The 11,997-nt window shown below is 31.7% G+C and overlaps 4 protein-coding genes across 14 annotated transcripts in view; 1 reads left to right on the top strand and 3 right to left on the bottom strand.

Moving 5' to 3' along the window:
- Positions 1–721, bottom strand: part of LOC126874467 (uncharacterized) — a 2,368-nt gene extending 1,647 nt beyond the window's left edge. Inside the window, exons 1-3 of the mRNA XM_050636574.1 lie at positions 470–721; positions 190–334; positions 35–112 (exon numbers count right to left, since the gene is read on the bottom strand). Coding sequence (XP_050492531.1) covers positions 35–112; positions 190–334; positions 470–721 — 475 coding nt within the window. The remainder of the gene's footprint in view (positions 1–34; positions 113–189; positions 335–469) is intronic.
- On the top strand, positions 596–9,573 carry LOC126874470 (protein Dr1). Of its 2 annotated transcripts, none has more exons than XM_050636581.1 (2): positions 596–738; positions 8,590–9,573. In XM_050636581.1, the coding sequence occupies exon 2, from the start codon at positions 8,603–8,605 to the stop codon at positions 9,104–9,106; it is 504 nt and encodes a 167-aa protein (XP_050492538.1). In that variant the 5' UTR covers positions 596–738; positions 8,590–8,602; the 3' UTR covers positions 9,107–9,573. The 2 variants fall into 2 exon arrangements, with proteins under 2 accessions (XP_050492538.1, XP_050492537.1); XM_050636580.1 differs by lacking the exon at positions 596–738 and adding an exon at positions 1,609–2,050.
- LOC126874472 (vascular endothelial growth factor receptor 3-like) lies at positions 2,057–8,583 on the bottom strand. Its single transcript, XM_050636583.1, is given in 8 exon segments — positions 2,057–2,579; positions 2,660–3,006; positions 3,178–3,529; positions 3,596–3,793; positions 6,907–7,141; positions 7,209–7,372; positions 7,460–7,682; positions 7,770–8,583. Coding segments are annotated over 8 exon segments (2,187 nt in total). The 5' UTR covers positions 8,000–8,583; the 3' UTR covers positions 2,057–2,141.
- Positions 9,220–11,997, bottom strand: LOC126874466 (nonsense-mediated mRNA decay factor SMG9). 10 transcript variants are annotated; one of them, XM_050636571.1, is made up of 10 exons: positions 11,470–11,613; positions 11,003–11,178; positions 10,873–10,919; positions 10,755–10,808; positions 10,604–10,673; positions 10,197–10,493; positions 9,991–10,135; positions 9,769–9,889; positions 9,579–9,690; positions 9,220–9,498 (listed from the first exon to the last, which is right to left on the bottom strand). In XM_050636571.1, exons 1-10 carry the CDS (start codon positions 11,518–11,520, stop codon positions 9,420–9,422), a joined length of 1,152 nt encoding a protein of 383 aa, XP_050492528.1. In that variant the 5' UTR covers positions 11,521–11,613; the 3' UTR covers positions 9,220–9,419. The 10 variants fall into 10 exon arrangements, 8 of the variants coding, with proteins under 8 accessions (XP_050492528.1, XP_050492529.1, XP_050492526.1 ...); XM_050636572.1 differs by having other exon boundaries at positions 10,755–10,793; XM_050636569.1 differs by lacking the exon at positions 11,470–11,613 and adding an exon at positions 11,860–11,997 and having other exon boundaries at positions 10,604–10,808.

Raw genomic sequence — 11,997 nt, 5'->3', positions numbered from 1 at the left:
AAATAAGTTATTATTAACAAATTGTTGTTATTACCTAACATTTCTGAATCATCCTTGCTACTGATTTCCATTAAATCAGTATCGCTAATACTAACTACAATTTCATTACTAACTGTAAAAAATATATACACATAAAATATTATAAAATAGTATAAGATATTAATATAAATTACTCCCACAATTATTTACCTTTGGGATATAGTTCTTCTTCAAGAGCATTTATACTTGAACTTGAAGGTAATTTATGTTCTTTTTCTTCAATAATTGAAGATGCATTTGAATTACTGAAAATTGTTGGAACCGCGCCCTTTCGTAAATAAGGTCGGCGCATTATCTTTAATATCAATTATACAATATAATATTTTAACTGTCGCTCAGTAATTAAATAAAAATATTTCTATATATACATTCAACATTTCGTATTTATTACAATAACAATATAAACTATACACAAAGTAATACCAATTACCTCAGAAATGATGTTCCCACAATAATCTCTTTGAACGAACTTTTTTATTATATATTCATCTATAAAATGTTTTTCACATATCAGTTGCCATTGTTTTAGTTCTGTTATTCCAGGAATGGCCTTCTCCCATTTCTTTCTTAATTCCAGATTTTTGGGTGTTTTAAATAATGAATACTTTTTGCGGCAGTTAGAGCCACTTTTGCAATCCGGCACAACGCACACGGGAGACATTTTTATCATAATTTTTTTCATAATCGCAAATCACAATCGTATGTATACATATTTTTCTCTCTATTTCTACTCGTCTCTCTTTTCTCTCCCTACTTCTTGCATGACTCTAATGATTGATAAGTGATGAGCGACTGCAAATGCGCACGCTTGGTTCTTTTTTGCGCTTCTAGCTTTTTTTGCATTCGCAGCTGATTGAACGTGGATCGAAGTAGAATGATTGGGGCAGTGAGGCACGTGACTAAAGCAGAAAATTTGAGAATGACAGACCGACTAGATGTGCGTAAAAGTTACACAAAAACAAATAAGCTTTCTATGATTTAACCCTCGCAGGTGGTTGTTAAACCGATAACACCGCTATGCGGCCAAAATTTTAGTCTTAAAATGAGAACATCCTCTACCACACGAAGCACGTACGAAGCTATATGTATATACATGTGTATAAGCAGAAAGGAAATGAAATGCTCACCATAGAGATACAATAAAGATAGTCATATGTTACCATGTATCTAAGTAGATATGAGAATAGGAAGATACACAGAGACTCCTCTTGTACACCTATATATATATATATATATATATATTACCGCCTACTTATATATTTGTATTGTATGAATCATGTCATGTGTTATTAGTTATTAGACAAAGACACAAAGAGTCTCTATGCAGCGTTCTCTTTCTATTTCTATATCATTTTCTCGCTCACGCATTCTATCTCTATACAGCTCGCACTCATGTCCACGACATAAACAGATCTCGACATTCGCTAGGGAAAACTGTTCGAAAATTGTGTCGTGAAAAATCAACATGGAAAACAACAGAGTCTTCGTTCTTGTGAGACAGACAGAGAGAAGTAGAGTGTCTCCGTCTCTATTTGAGACATTCGTAGCATGCGCATGCGTAGCATGTCTTCCATATTGTTTTTTCACGACTCAATTTTCGGACATTTTTTATGTTTTCGGTATATGAGTATTAAGCCGTGGCCTGTTGTATATTTATATATGTATATGTATGTCTATGGCTGTTGGCTACAGATTAAAGTTAAAAGGCTTGCCTTTTTAAAACAAGAGTTTATGATAAGAAGACTGCTTCCAAATTTCATTTTGATTCATTGAGTCAAATTTCTTTTTTATTATTTTCCCTGTACTCATATTTGTTTTGATATGAATGAATAAATATGCAAACTAGTGTAATATAAAACTGTAAAAATACAAAAAATGAAATATATTTATATCAAAACCGTGAACAGATTTACGTTAACACATAAACATGTTTACTGGTGTTCTGTTTAAAAATTCCGATTGTATTGACGCTCGTGAATACATTGAATAGATAAGATAGACAGAATAACACGTAAGTAACATTAATTTCTTCTTTTTACATAAATAATATTTTTCATTTTTCGGAATATTTGTTCTTTTGAATATTTAAAAAACAAATTATGTTATGCAATATTGTCTGAGAATGGTAATGCGTAACAGGGATTAGACATTGTCCAGAAAGAATTGTTGGAATGTGAGGTTAGAATTCGTAGTTCGGAGAGCAACTGCGTAAAATTTGGTCTGTTCTCACACTCTGTAGCCCAACAAGAATGCATTAATTTGTAAATGTTCGAAGAAACATTGTCTGGTTGCTCTAAACGACCGTTCTCGTGAACAATATAACGAAATAGGCGATCATCTTGTACATTTGCATAAGGAAACGCACCTAATGTACTAATTTCCCAAAGTACCACTCCATAAGACCATACATCACTTTTTGAAGAGAAGGCTAAGTTATGCAAAGCTTCTGGAGACATCCATCTAATTGGAAGATGACGTATTTTTTTCTCAGTATTTTTTATCACGTATGCACTATTGCGAGAAAGCCCAAAGTCGGAAATCTAGATATTATTATTAACTGTTGTTAAAATTGTATGCATATCAAGGAAATTAAGAATATTATAAAATTTAGATTAAATACCTTGGCAGTGAAATCTGCGCTAAGAAGAATATTTCTTGCTGCAAGATCTCTATGAGTAATTCCTTTAGCTTCCAAGTGCTCCATGCCCATAGCAATTTCTGTGGCAAATTTTAGAAATTGACGTCCTTTTATTCTACCAATCCAATTTTCTTTTCTATATTCTGTTTCTTCTTTACAATTGTTGATAATATTCATATATTGCCCAGATTTGTAACTATTCATTGTGTTCCGTATCGTAGAACACATAGAATACAAAGCTGAAAATTAAGATTATATCAAGCATTTTAAGCTCTCGAAGCTACAATAAGCCAATAAACTACTTACTTTCTGAAACATCAATTTCTTCTCTACAATTATTGGTAATATTTGTATATTGTCCAGGTTTGTAATTATTTGTTTCATTCTCTATAGCAGAATACATAATATCATACAAAACTGAGAATTAAGATAATTATTATATATTAAGCTTATTAATTGTAAGTGAAGTTATAATAAGCTAATAATGAAGTTTTTCTCACTTTGTTGCTTTCTTTGATCATGCAAGTAAGTTAATAGATCTCCACCTTGCATATATTCAAGCAGGATACATGTTGGTTGTGTAGGTTTAATACAGTAACCTATGAGGCTTACTAAATGAGGATGATTTCCAGCCATTCTCATTATTTCAATTTCTTTTATAAATTCCTGCTGGGTTTCAGAATTATTGGATATATCTATTTGTTGAGACATTTTTACAGCAACTGAAGTATTGTTTTTATCATCTAACTGACCAAGATATACTTTTCCAAACTGTCCAGTACCCAGCTCACGTATTAATTTTACATTTTTGAATGCCACTTTCAAATTATCTGTCCCTTCCATATATTCTTCCTACGAAAATTATTTTAGCTAATAATAGAAGAGTTGCATGTTGTGCACATAAAATTATCTTCCTACCTCTGATTCGTATTTAATATACAAAATGTTGAACTTCTGTAGTATTGCTTTTGTCCATTTACATTTACATTCAGAAATTGTGCATATTCCAGACTTATTGCTGTTATGTATCATAAAGAAATTATAGTTACGATACAATAAGAAACTTACAATTCCAAATAGAATACAAATGGTTAGTATTCCAATTAGTATAAACCACTAAAAAATAATACTTGAAAGATATAAACAAAGAAAAACACAAATTAATGTTTTCTTATACTCCCATTAATGTTCGGGCACTCTTTAACACTAGGTTTACAGGCGTTTCGTATATACCTATCTCTACGAGATAGAGACCCGTCAAATTGACGGGTAAACGAAAATACACATTTTTCTTTAAAAAATCGACTTATTCAAATTAAGTCTGAAAGGAACAATATTAGGCCTCGCGTTTAAATAAATTATTAATAAATAAAAAGACTTTTTTTAATTATCACTAAAAAAAATAAGAATAACATTAACACTGGGTTTACGGGACCCGCCAATTTGACAGATTTCGAACTTCGAAATGAAATATCTCAAAAACCACAGCATTAATTTTAACCATTTTGCATTTTCCGAAATATGGAACAGGTTTATAAGTAATAGCCAGGCTTGTTATAGGCCATATGAAAATATTTCAATAGATGAGCAATTATTTCCAACGAAAGTCCGGTGCAGATTTACGCAGTATATGCCGAATAAGCCCCATAAATTTGGCATTAAGTTTTGGTTAGCAGTTGACGTCCAAACGAAATATATTTTGAATGGTTTCCCTTATATGGGGAAAGATGAAACTCGATGCTCAATACCGTTGAGCGAGTTTGTAACACTAAAATTAGACGAACCATATTTACAACGAGACAGAAATGTAACGACAGACGATTTCTTTACAAGCATCCTGCTAGCAAAAAATTGCTAGCACAAAAAACAACTTTGGTTGGGACCATCCGGTCGAATAAAAGAGAACTGCGAAAACCAGCGAAGGAAAAAGGGACAAGATGACTTTGTTTTTCTCAGATTTATATAAATCAGAAAACTGCGCACTTACTGTGTATAAGAGTAAACCTAAAGTAAAAGTCCTTCTTCTAAGCACCAAACATACAGGTGTACGAATAGAAGATAATTATAAACGTGTTCCAGAAACCATTGCTTTTTACGATAAAACAAAGTTTGGTGTGGACGTCGTTGATCAAATGACGCGCAAATATAGTGTGAAAGCAGGGAGTTTCCGATGGCCCCTTCAAGTCTTTTTTCAATATTTTGGATTTTGCAGCGATAAACGCGTGGATATTATATAAAGAGTGCATCGGATCGAAAATATCCAGAAAGGAATTCATATTTTGTTTAGCCGAGGAATTAGCTAGAGAAAACAAGGAGAACATCTGCCAAAGATCAGACGCTTCATTTCTGTCACCTTCAACATCAGAAGTGCGAAAAAGTTGCCAAGTGGGCTATTGCAAAAAAAAAATAGAAGTAATAATTATTGTATATATTGCAAAAAGATCGTATGCGGAAAATGCACAAACAACATTCAGTATATTTGCAAAAAATGTGCTCAATAGATATGATTACCCTGAACCGTTAATGTCATTGTTATTTTTTTAGTGATAATTTAAAACGAAGACTTTTTATTTATTAATAATTTATTTAAACGCGAAGCCTAATATTGTTCCTTTCAAACTTAATTTAAATAAATCGATTTTTTTAAAGAAAGATGCGTATTTTCGTTTACCCGTCAATTTGACGGGTCCCGTAGAGATAGGTGTACTACATACAGATTTCAAAAATCAGAAAGCCTAGGAAAAAATAATTTTGTGTATAAATTCTTTAGATGAAATGATTAATTTACGATGCAAAATGGTTAAAATTGGTGCTATGGTTTTTGAGATATTTCATTTCGAAGTTCGAAATCCGTCAAATTGACGGGTCCCGTAAACCTAGTGTTAAAATAGAGTAACTTTGTTAAAATTGGACCAAATAACTTGAGAATTTTTTACAAAATATAAGGAATAGTTTACTAGTTGATATATAAAAAAATTTTTGAAAAAGTTGCAATTAGTTGAAATTGCGAAGAAAAAGGTAAAGGTCACATTTTGTAACTTGTTTATCTAGGACTGTAATGAAAATTTAAATAACACATTTTAAAGGTTTATATCAGTTATATACATGCTAAGAATAGTACTTCTTCAGACTTTCAGCTTGAAATCTGAAAATCCTTACATCTTTCGATGCCTGTCGCTTGTTCCTGCATCGTCCGATCTTTATAGAATCTTCAGAATGCATATAATTGACACAAACCTTCAAAAGGTGTTATTTAAATTTTCATTATGGGCCTAGACAAAAAAGTTATAAAAAGTGATTTTTACCTTTTCCTTCGCGATTCCAACTAATTGCAATTTTTTCGAAATTATATTTATATGTCGGAGATGAAAGGACACCAGAGCCTTCGCTCTGGAACTTCGGGAAAATCCGTAAAATTGTAATTAAAGTTTACAGTCGTAATTAAACAATCTGCCGTCATCCTGCCCAATTGTACTTGTTTGCGATTTGTGATAATAAACTTGGGCTCAAGGCCAGTCGTCGAACGTAGCCGCGGCCAACGGGACGGGCGCTTCGCCTAACAAAGGTGCGGAGTTATAGTATGACCCTCATTAAAAGAAATACCCATAGAGGTACTTGACAGTAAAACGTGGATTTTTCTGGTAATTAAGATTTTCCCAAATTGACCAATTGACAGCGACGTCAATCTCCCTTACTCCCGGAACGAGGGCTATACTCGACGAATCCGATGACCTCGTGTCCTTAGACACACCCCATCATAGTTTTCCTCTGTGGCATCATTGAGACGAAGATTCATTCCTTCTTGAGATCCCACCGACGAAGGGAGCAGCGCCTGACGATCAGTGAGTTTGAGTTAGAGCAAGTATATCTTTCATCCCGTAGACCGTGGATTTGTTATCGAACCTAAGACCAACGTCACTAACATCGCAAGTGCCCAACCACCGCTGTTGATTGTCGAATCGGTAGTGTCCATACTCGTAGCATCAGGCCGTATCTTCGTTATCACACAACAATGGCCAACTCCAAGGGCCCAAATCAAACGCCCACAACCCTGTTCCTGACTCTTCTCCGACATATATATCAACTAGTAAACTAATTCTTTTATCTTTTCAAAAATGCTCAAGTCATTTGGTCCAGTCTTAAAAAAGTTATTCTCTTTGAATATTAATAGGAGAATATTAATATTGTGTATATTACTTTGAGTAGTTCAATTCTGAATAGTGACTTACTATATTGCGATTAGCTGATGATATGAAATGTATAATAATATCTCCCTCTAGTCCAGAGCATCCATGACGATTAACAGCATTAACTGCTATTTTATAACCATCTTTAATTTCTATATACTGATTATTGACTTTTAAATCCCATGAAAATACAGTTTTATCTACAGGTACTTGTACTAGTTTTGTCATATTATAAACTGGCAGTCCTTTCTTTGATATAAAGATTGGTACACCAATGCTACAAAATACATATTTAGACAAATCTAACCATATTAATTATACATCAAGTTTTGTCATATATGTACCTAATTGTATAATACTGAATATTGGATGTGTTAGAAGTTGCGCTCCAAGTTACGACAATTTCATTTTCTTTTTGAGAAATGTTTACTTTTGGAATCGGCAGTGTTTTTTTGGCATTAACACAACTGCATAAATGATCTATACATTCAGGAACTGTATACAGAACCTGTAAAATTTATGTAACCTTCTTGTTAGTTTTGCATAAATAACTTACATCTACTGTATATTCTTGTATGATCTGTAAATAACTTACTTCAGGTGTATTTACTATATATTTTGACCTTGGATTTGCCAGGACTTGCACCTTGTAAGAACAATTGAGTTGTATATACAGATCTGCAATATCAAATAAATCGTTGTATTCAGGGAGCACTACATTATGTTTGGTACTGTCTTTCAATATAAAGAAAAGTGATCCTTGTGGACATTCTGTGATACTTGTTCTCTCCCTTATTGGTATGCCTGTGACTATAACACTATCATATAAAAGTATGAAAATTGATATTAAAAATTAATAACGCAGTAACAAAGTCAATCTTTTATTTTCATTGGTAAATGTTTACCTGTAAGAGGAAGGCTGCCTAGCGCTGTCTGGTGGTAACCAAGATATATTCAATCTTAAATATTTATATGCATTTTGCTTTCCTACATATTTCGGATCTTGTAAAACTGTCACACTCAAGTTTCGCACACTACCAACAAATTCGCTCGTATCTCCCGCATAGCTTCCATTACATAAATAAAATGAAACAAGCGTACTATATATTAACAACGATTGCATTCCTACCGACATTTCATTTTCGAATGAATTTGATCACGAGTAATTAAATTATCGCACTATACATAATCGTGGAATCAAATACCGGACAGTATATTATAAAAGTTATCTTCTTTTACAGAATGAACATAGTATTATCATTAAACAATTTATCTGATAATCTCTCTTGTAGCAAGAAGTACATACAATTTTCAAGTATGCGATATAACGATACGCCTCGTGATAAATAAAAAGATATGGTGATACGTGCGTATTAAAAGTTTGGGTGATTTAAAGTGTATATATTTTAAAATGGTACCGAAATTTCTGAAAGTGCATCAAGTATATCAAGACAAAAAATAAAAGATTATAGACAACGCTGATAATTGGTACATAATCTTTATTTTTATTTTCTTTTTCATTTATTGCCTGGTATATAATTGTTCAGAATAATTTAAGAAACCAACGGATGTATGTATGTACTGCAACGATATTTATTATCTATAGCAAATTCAATAAATCGACAAGAAAGTTGGATAAGTGATAAACGAAAAGTAACAATTATAAATCCATGATCTATAGATATTTATTAGAAAACGGATTAATTTTTTATTTGAACATTGCAGAAAACAAGGAGAAATGGCCTCGGCTGCTACATCACCGACGGAAGACGATGAATTAACATTACCGCGTGCATCGATCAACAAGATAATCAAAGAAATTTTACCACATGTACGCGTAGCAAACGAATCCCGGGAATTGATATTAAATTGTTGCACAGAATTTATTCATTTAGTTTCTTCCGAGGCGAATGAAATTTGTAATCAACAACAGAAGAAAACCATTAACGCTGAACATATTCTTCAAGCACTTGAAAAACTTGGATTTGGAGATTATAGCGTAGAAGCTGAGGCGGTTCTACGAGATTGCAAAGCTGTCGCTGCTAAACGAAGACGTCAGAGCACTAGATTAGAAAATTTGGGAATTCCGGAAGAAGAACTCCTTAGACAACAACAAGAATTATTTGCAAAAGCAAGAGAAGAACAAGCGGTTGCTGAACAACAACAGTGGCAACAATTACAAGCAGTTGCAAAAATGGCCTCGATACTACAGTCTGATAGTGAACAAGAAGATTACTCGTAAACGAAGCTTACTTTATTCGATTTGTCAATGTATTTCGTCGAGATCGATTGAAAACGAATAAAAAGTGATTTCTAAGCAGTGTAGCAAATTTGGGATAATTACAATAATGTATATTGCTCTAATCTTTCTTTGATTTATTCAACTTTTACATATTGTTATGTATATATAACTTGGGAAAAGTTAGGAGATCATTGCTTTCCTGCTTCTGCGATTGTGTTATAAATAAATACAAAAAATGATGACCCTTTTATATAGTTCTGCGCACATTGCTTCATGCACAACTCATTCGCTGCATATGTACTGTACTTGAAGATTATGGCATTAATCTCCCATATTCGGAGGAAAGGTGACTTTTTTTAATTGCTTCCATCACTCTTGAAACATAGTGGTACCTAAGTAATTTATAAAATGATTATAAAATGATTATTATAAAATGTAATGAGAATAAATTACTTTTATTTCTTATATTTACCAATCTTTTTCTGTTAAGGTAGATGGTGTCATTGGATTCCTGGTGACACCATGTATCTTTGTTTTTAGTTTTTCTATTAGCTTTTTCTCGTTCTGGCGTATTGTAACTTCTTCTAAGATTAAAAAATAAAGATTTAATTAACACAAACTTTAGAATGGTTGTGATTATTGAGTGATGTCAAACACTGTACCTTCGTTTACAATACGAGGTATAAAAAATAAATTTAAACCTGCCTCCATAGAATGATTACTCATATCCAAACCACTATGGATTTGTAATCTAGAACTGGAGAATAATTTGCCATAAAATTCCTGGAAGTGCATATATAGTTAGACTGTATTGTAACATTTCCAAGTTATCAGTAATTTGTTATGCTTTTAACACAATATATATGTATATACATGTATATTACTTTCACATTTTCCATACTGTGAGGCGTGAGATCTTGTAATTCAGCTTTATTGTGTAAGAATACAATATGAGGATAGTATTCAACATAATCTTGATCCATATTGCTAGTCGAGGATGGTTTTAACATTTCCGCAGTTTGTAAAAACCTATAAATTATATTATAATTTGTAATAGTTTGTGGTACAATAAAAATATTACTATACTTACCTAACTAAATTTGGATCAACAAACCAATCTTGTACAAATATGATAATGTGACAAACTGAAAAGAGAAATGCTGCAAATTGTAAAGATTGCAGCTCTAAATTAGTTTCTGTATTTATAAAATCTGTCGTAGATTTTTTTTGATCATAACATGTAGAGTAATCTATAGTAGATCCTGAGAGTATGGGTTGTGTATCCAGATATATTACTCGATTTTTTGTTACAAAAAAGTCAATACCAATAGTGCAATTTGCACCACTTTCATGATGCATTGTATCTTGAGTTGGAAATATGCCAGACCTATATTAATAAAATGCACATTATAACAGCAAAAAAAAGGAAAAAAGAGAAGCAAATGTTTTTAATAAAATTTCATAATTGTACAGTTAAAGCTTCTAAATTATACTAACGCAATATTAGATGTTAAAAAGGACATTATAGTTGATTTTCCAACACCTTGAGCCCCTAAGCATCCTACAACTAAAAAATCTTGTTGATCATATAGGAATTCAAGAGGGCTCTCACAAAGTTGCATATTTTCATCCATAAATTTTACACAACTTGTCATTTCAGGACACGTAGACAGTACAGTACGAATTGCTAAAGAAAACATATCTATTAAGTTTATTATTGTATTACAAATCCAGATTTAAAGTTTAGAAGAGAGTAAAGAACATACGGTCCTGTATCTTTGATGAAGCGTTGGAAGATGTATCACCCTGTTTCCTGCAATTTAATAAAATATCTAATAATGATTAAAAATTTAAACATAGCTTTACATACATTTTTAAACAAGGAACTATTCATACTTGTTACCACCATTGCGTTGATTTGGTGACACAGCTCTGTTCTCGCCTTCTCTCGTTTTCAATATGAATGTTGGACGGTCTATAACTTTAATTGTGCCTCTGCTATCACCATCCTTAGCTTCTAAATCTTTTGTTGCAATTGGTAGCATTTTTTGTATATTCATTGTTTCCAAATACTATTTTATTATCACACCATTAAAATTAAAAACTGTATTTATAAAGTACATGCCTTTCTATTAATTATTTATGAAAAATTCCTTTCAAATTAAATTTACATGTTCTCAGTGTGAATAAAATTGATATAGGTTATACAGTTTTTTAACATGCAGATTTAAAATAATAAATATATAATTAAATATAATTATAAACAAATGAAACTCATTTGCTGTTTTGTTAATATTTGTTATAATACTTTTCCATATAACAATGTGAGTCGTCACCTATCTGTTAGAATGTGCATGCATTACCGTTGCTTTGTTTTTGCAAACATGACAGTTTTTATCTCTAGAAATTAACATTTTGATTTTTATTCATTTTACATAAATAGAAAACTAAAATCTTTTATAGCTCCAAATAAAAATGAAAGATGACATTAATTGTACCAAAAATTCATTAAAACATTTTTATATGTCAGAAATCTTTAAATCCTGAATGTTTGAATGGGTTTAAAATAAGAGTATTTGAAAGGATATTTTGTTTATCATATAACAATTTTTATGTGATAAACATAAAATAAATAATATGATAAGACATAGTGATGATTTAAAACATTCCGTTCTAAAAACATCGACAGATTTTCTTCATCTAGTAAATATTACTAAACAAAATTTTAAGACTAGGAAATAAAATATACGTACATATGCAATGGTGTTGCCTGATATTGCGAGTAATGCAATCTTGACAAACACTCTGTCTTACTCTGTGAGACGTTATAAAAGTACTTACTTAGTTGTGTGCAATTTCAGATAGGCACGAGTAAATGTATTTAAATGTTT

The sequence above is a fragment of the Bombus huntii genome, chromosome 16 (genome assembly GCF_024542735.1).
Source record: "Bombus huntii isolate Logan2020A chromosome 16, iyBomHunt1.1, whole genome shotgun sequence".
Taxonomy (NCBI): domain Eukaryota; kingdom Metazoa; phylum Arthropoda; class Insecta; order Hymenoptera; family Apidae; genus Bombus; species Bombus huntii.
Note: the sequence above shows the minus strand (reverse complement) of the source record. Positions and strands in the feature narration are given on the sequence as shown.

What these genes read in the sequence shown, in the direction of transcription:
- LOC126874470 (XM_050636581.1), top strand. Translation starts at nt 8,603, where the DNA reads ATGGCCTCGGCTGCTACATCACCGACGGAAGACGATGAATTAACATTA.
- LOC126874466 (XM_050636564.1), bottom strand. Translation starts at nt 11,520, where the DNA reads ATGTTAATTTCTAGAGATAAAAACTGTCATGTTTGCAAAAACAAAGCA. An exon ending in TTTGCAAAAACAAAGCAACG is followed by an intron (nt 11,179 to 11,469) that starts GTAATGCATGCA and finishes ATAATAAAATAG; the next exon opens with TATTTGGAAACAATGAATAT. An exon ending in ACCTTAACAGAAAAAGATTG is followed by an intron (nt 9,499 to 9,578) that starts GTAAATATAAGA and finishes TAAATTACTTAG; the next exon opens with GTACCACTATGTTTCAAGAG.